Source organism: Sciurus vulgaris (assembly GCF_902686455.1).
Source record: "Sciurus vulgaris genome assembly, chromosome: 1".
In the NCBI taxonomy this organism is placed as follows: Eukaryota; Metazoa; Chordata; class Mammalia; order Rodentia; family Sciuridae; genus Sciurus; species Sciurus vulgaris.
The window spans coordinates 46576911-46583463 of NC_136461.1; the positions used below are offsets into that span (position 1 = coordinate 46576911).

The window sequence follows — 6553 nt, forward strand, 5'->3', positions numbered from 1 at the left end:
TGAACACACTTCACCTGTTGGTAAATCTCCTGGCATGAGCAATTTGATTCCCTATTTTGTTGTCTTTCTGTGAACTCACCTTCCTGAACACAAGGCCTGTGATTTCTTCACTTCTGCAATTCTTAGTTCATAACCAGGCAACTTGTGGTACTCAAGAATATTTGTAGAATTGGTTGCAGATTAAGTCCTCAGCTGTGCAGGGTTAAGAAACTAACAAACAGATTTAGAATCATGCTACTCTTATCAGGTGAGTGATTGCAATGCCTGTGTAGTCTGGGGAACCAGCATGTTAGCACATAACTTATTAGACCCTGGCACAACTTCATTTTTATAGGCAGAACATCTATTTTAATGGTTACATATATAACCACAGTTTTCAATCTGCTCCTTTACCCCAAGAGAAAAATCATGGAAGGAATCATGAAAGGATGGAAATAGTGGGGAGAAATAAGTTCTCTGTGTTACTTTTAAACAGATTAGAGAGAAGAAAGAGCCAGACTCACAAAGAAATATACACTCACCTGGACAATTAAATCAGCATAATGTACAAGACAGATTTTTTTTTCTCTTCTGTCTTATGCGAATGAGCCATCTGACCAAGGTACCAACACCGAATTACCCCATGGTTTCATTTCTGTGAAGCTTCCCTTTTGCAAAACTCTTTCCAGAAAAGTTGTGATGTGACAAAGGGAGCAATAAACTTTGGATCCAGACAGATTTATGTTTACATCTTGAATGTGACAAATCTTAGTTACAGACCTTTTAGAAGGTGACATCAAGCAGGTGTTGGGATACTTCCAATTCCAGCCATACTTTTTTCTTTCCTTGCTAATAATACTTCCACAAACATGGTGAACCCTCCTAAGACCTGCCAGACATTCTGTAAGAAGTGTGGCAAACGCCAACCCCATAAAGTGACGCAGCAAGGATTCTCTGTACACACAGGGAAAGTAGCTTATGAGGGAAACAGTGGCTGTGGAGGGCCAATTTTCAGGAAAAAGGCTAAAACTATGAAGAAGGTTGTGCTGAGGCTTGAGTGTGTTGAGCCCAACTGCAGATCTAAGAGAATACTGTCTATTAAGAGAGGCAAGCATTTTGAACTGGGAGGAGATAAGAAGAGAAAGGGTCAAGTGATCCAGCTCTAAGCTTCATTGTTTATTTGTTTTGTTATAAAGATGATAAAATGTTGGGGTTATCTTCAGAGAGAGAGAGAGAGAGAGAGAGAGAGAGATAGTAAGCACTGGTTTCCTTTCCTCACCTGGCAATTGGACACTAGTACCTAATTCATGGGGCAACTGCAATGATCAAATGAGGTAATGCCCATAACACAGCACAGCACCTGGTGCTTGGTAGGTGCCCAGGAAATGTTGTCTCATAGCATTATTCCTCCCATTTGCTGAACTGGGGAAAATGGCAAAGGTACAAAGGATGGGGCACTGGAACCAATCCTTCACATATTCCTTGAGTACCAACAACAGGCATGAATCAGGTACGATTCCACCCAGAGTCTTCTTAAGAAGCCAAAGTTGGTCTTAAGGAAGCTTTAAGAGGGCAAAGGTTTAAACTAGTACATGGTAAGTTCTGGCTTCATAAAGGGAAAGGAAGCCTTCTGCTTGCAAAACACATTTTAACTGGCTTCCAATATCCATTCCTTATTCTACTTACTGATACACCTCCTCCCAAACCCTTCCATGAAGCTGTCCAGCAAAAAACTGGATTTCCCCATCTTCTTTGCTTCAGTCATGACTGCATGAATAAGTTCTGGGCAACCCATTGCCCACACAAGAAGAGTTGTTGTGAATCACTCCTTATAATGAATCTGCTTCTTCCACACCTGTTCCTCCCCTTCTTGAGGACTGGCATGGGCGTATGGTGGAGGACGGCCATCTTTGAGGAGGAAGACTTGGGGATGATAGAGCAATGAGACTGAAGGAATGGGGTTCCTGTGACTTTGTTGAGCACAATTACTCACCCCGTCCGATAGCTCCATAGCTCCAATCCCGCTTCCTGTTAAGTCACCACTGTTCGATCTCCATACCTACTGCCAAACCAATATCCTAACTAACCACACCCTGAGGACATATGTGGAGCTGGCAGTTAGCCTGATGCATACGGGGCAGAGGAGAGAGTAGGTCTGAGTGGAGTAGAGGGTGAGTGTCTGAGGTGATCAGGTAAAGGCAAAGAAAAGACAGACTAGACTTACTTCTAGATTCCTGATGAGAGGAAAGCTAGGGGCTCTGAGAAAAGGTTAAAATGTAGCCTCCCTTCCCCCATGCCACTATAAAAGAATGGAGTAAAATTAAAAATCACCCAGGAAAAAAGCCAAGAAGACACATTTTCCTTATTCCATTTTAACCCACCATCAGCCCAACTCATGGAGTAGGAGGAGGGCTCAAAGGACCAAGTCCAACTTATCCTCACTACAGGCTAGTTCAGATTCTGTTAATTGGTCGTCTGCACAGATGGGAAGTCAGAGTAAAAAGAGGCAGCCTGGTCCAGCCTGAAAGGTAGCCCTCAGCAAGCTGGGACTTACGCTGACCACACTCAAATCACCTCCCTTTATTGTTCTAGTTCCATCTCCTGGGACACACAGAGCAAATAGAATCCTTACATAACCTTTGCTTCAAATGACAGCCAAGAGAAGGTGGCTCCCATGGAGTCTGATCTTATGGAAGCAAACAGCTCTTCACTCAGTCCTCCTATTTATACATTGCTATTTTTGTCTGTGCAGACAGAATTCCCACCAAGGCTGAGCAGCCATGGGCAAACAAGATTTCTTTTCCAGGTCCAGCTTTTCTATCTGAAAAATGAAGAAGTTACACTTTTCTAATAAGTCCTCGGATCAAATACTTTCAAGAGACATCTGTGTTTACAGTGGCAGATATTGGACAATGGGAAAAGACAATAATCGTGAACTGCAAAGTGCATCCTGAGCCTACCTTTGTCCATGTTCACTTCTGTGTTTTGTTCATAGTTTGCATGTATCTTGTTTTTGGTTTTGAAGATATGTCAGCCACGCAAAACACATCCAATGGCTAGATATAAACATGTTTATGAATTCTGGTCTGAATGATCCTAAAAGTTGCTCTAGCCCTCAAATTCCATGATTCTTTTAAACAGACTCATTTGTAGAGCGGTCTCTAACGAGGCTTGTGTTTCAGCCAAAGGGAGCAGATGTGCCCTAGTGCTCCAGATCTTCCATTCATCCCAGCAGATTCCCTTCCCAGCCTTCTCTTCATTGTTCTGTGCCCCAGCAATCTAACTGCTGAGAACTGCTGAGAACTGAGCTCCTTAGACTCTGACCTCTAGTTAGGACTGGCCAGGAAGAGGGTGGGAGGAGAGAAAGTTTCTTGTCCTCCTAGCTCCTTTCTCCTTGGTCTGGCAGCTGGCAGTGACTGGGCTCCTGTACTGAAGACCATGCTCCCATGTAGGCACCTGTACCAGTGGGTTCAGATAACCACCCTCCCGCCCTTTGTCATTCAGGCCAAGGGACAGAAATGACTACCCCCTGAGAGAAACCTTTGGATAGTGCATCACCTCTTTTTGTTTTGTCTTAAACCCTTCCCACACCTCTGGAAATAAGTTCTTTCTCTCAGGCCTCCTTAGACCCTTCTCCTGTTCTGAGCACTCTCTCTCCCCTGCCAGGACCCTAATTCACTAGACTTCCTCTTCCTGGCATACTTTGAATGGTGGTGAGGGAGTCCATCCTAAAAATCCCAGATGTATTCCTCTTAAAAACATAGTTTATAGGATGTGGTATAGATCCCTGTAGTGGTTGTCTATTTTTGGTCTTTTCCAGAAAATTCTCCCCCAGGAATTAAGAACAGCCTCTTCTGTAAGGGCCAATAATAGGGCACCATTCCCTGCTCAGGGAATGGGCATGTGAACAATGCTAGGACAAGTTCTCTTAGGAATTTTTGAAATGGAACTAATAGAAGACACATTCTTTTGGATTTGAGACTAGAATGTAGTGGTCCTAGGAGTTAAGAGTGACCATGACTGAACATCAAGCAAAAAGATGGGCTACAGGAGCCTAGTAAAACTGAACTAGGGGAAAAAGAAAAGAAAAAAACTTTTCTGAAGCAAGATTGCTTTGTATTTAAAAATCTGTTTTTTTCTCACTCTGAAAAGCCACATACCAACCTTCCTGTATTTTTGTCTTTGGTTGACTTTTTTTTTTTTTTTTTACCTTAATTCCTTCAATTATATTTCCTCTCCTGGTTAAGACACCCTGAGTGAAGAGGAAGCTTGGATTGGTCTGAATTCAACTGACCACATACATGACCTCTTAGCATTCAGCTCCACAGGGTGAAATGGAGAAATGTCTCCCTTGTGTGGTTTATGAATGCTTTCCCACCAGTGATCTCATTGTATCTTCCCAACAGTTCTGTGTGACACGAACACCAGTGAGTATTATGCCCTGCCAACTGATGTGAGCACTAGGCCTCAGAGAGTAATGGTCCCAAAGATAAAGCCACTTTCAACTTTGGCCTTTGGTGGGACAATGCTGGGCCTTCCCTCAGAGAGGCACAATGACTTTGCTCATACATTTTGTTCCTGGATGGATTGTGGCTTATATCCACATCTCAGTTTGCTACTCCCTCCTTGAAAATAGTCTTCTTGCAGGCTACCTTGGGATTTACAAGCTGTTCTATTTCTACCTCCAACTGGAATTCTGGCAGTCAATGTTCAAGCTTTTAGCCTTGCTGATGGACCTTATGCCCTGGGGTTCATGGTTGGCTTCCTCTCTCCTGACTTAACCTCCTTGCTTCATCTCAGTCACCTCATGAACTGTTCTTGTGCATGGCCCCAGTCATGTTGCTCTCTGTGACCTTGACTCCGCTCAGAAGGTCAGGAGAAATCCTGGGTCCCTGTTCTGAGGATGCTAAGGAGAATAAAGAGTCCCTGTTAATCTGATTTAGTACAGTGCTCTTTCCAATGAGTGACAGTCAAGCAAAGCGAAAGGCAGAAAAAGGCCCCTCTATTCAGAAAATGGTTCACATAGATTTTTCCCTAATAGTGGTAGCTTTTTGTATACGTACCCTGTAGTCAATGACTGTGAGGGTGAAATGGCATTTTATAAAGTCTCATTTTCAGTCACAAGAAAAACTCTTATAAAGAAAAGTGTAGAATTTAAAACAATACAGTATGCTCTCTTTACAACTGAGACAAAAGACTGAAATAGAGGATACAGCCCAAATTAGCACCAGAGCAACTCCCACTGATGAGAAAATTATCTGACAGCAAATTACACACTGTGCTACACCATGAGCGCCATTGAAGTTTAAGGTATTGGATTAACCAAACTGGAGCAGAAGAAAAAGAAAAAAGCTAGAAAAACAAATGCAACAATATAAAGATGAAGGAGTAGAAATTAATATTTTCAAAGTACCTACTCTGCATTAGTCTATGACAGTCTTATAAATCCCATTTTAAAATCTTTTGTAGTGGCACAAAAGTTTCACAGTGGCACATGCCTGCAGTCCTAGCCACTCTGGAGGCTGAAGCAGGAGGATAGCTTAAGCCCAGGAGTGTGAGACCAGAGGAGTTTGGAGAGAAAGCTGAATGAGAGGGAGTCCCATGGAGCAGCTCCCTTGAAAGGATCAACATCTGGGACATAGCTAGCCCAAGATGGCTTCACAGAGAGGAGACCAGGAGCAAAAATGCTCTGCTCTCACCTCCTTCCTTATGGCTTCATCCAGAAGCCTGAAGGCACAGGAGTCCACAGATAGACACACTTCATATGGGTCAGACTTGTGGAGCAGGGAACAAGTAGGGAAGGGTGGAGAGGAGACGAAGTCAAATGAGCACATCCAGAATCCCAGGGTGTGCAGGAAAACAGACAAGACAAGAGGGGACTACAGGTTCTTTTACCCTGAGAATGAGGTAAACCTCCTTCAGACTAAGTTGGGTCAAAAGAGGCAAGCAGCTACCATGACACCTGTGCACTTTAGGCTGGCTAGTCTTCTGGCTAATGATAATACAATGATGAGAAAAACCATATATCTGGGAAGTCAATGTTTTAATAAGGAGCTAAGCAGCATGTGGTCTAATTGGTCTTGTCTTAGAAGGAGTCTGGAAAGCATAGTGGGGTGGATATAGAGGAGAGCTTGGTTATTCAAAGAATTCAACTGAGATTGCTCCCTTAGAGAAGTTTTGGATCCACCAAATGCTTGTGTCTTTACAGACTTGATCCTAGTCCATGTAAATAAAACTAAATGTGATCCAGGGAAATGGAAGAAATGAAGTCAAAGAAGTAGCATGGGGCTAAATTGTACGGGTATGTTGGAAGTTGTTTGTGTGTGTGTGTGTGTGTTTTGTTTTTGTTGTTGGAAGATTTTGAACAGAGGAGTATGTGATTTGACTTATATTTAACAGGACTTCCCAGGAAGACATGTAGAGAAGACTCTATGGGGACCTGAGTAGATGCAGGAGTACCACTCAGGAGCATAACCTAATAATCTAGGCAAAGAGTGTGGTGGCAGTGGAGGTGGGGAGAAGTGGCCAGATTCTAAGTATTCCTTTGTAATGCCAATGGGATCCACTGAATGAT

At 43.1% G+C, this 6553-nt stretch overlaps 1 protein-coding gene across 1 annotated transcript; it reads left to right on the forward strand.

Moving 5' to 3' along the window:
• Positions 1 to 848: 848 nt before the first annotated feature.
• On the forward strand, positions 849 to 1145 carry LOC306670929 (large ribosomal subunit protein eL42-like; the record flags this gene model as incomplete). The annotated part of the gene is made up of 1 exon (XM_079155970.1): positions 849 to 1145. The coding sequence occupies one exon, from the start codon at positions 849 to 851 to the stop codon at positions 1143 to 1145; it is 297 nt and encodes a 98-aa protein (XP_079012096.1).
• Positions 1146 to 6553: the final 5408 nt, after the last annotated feature.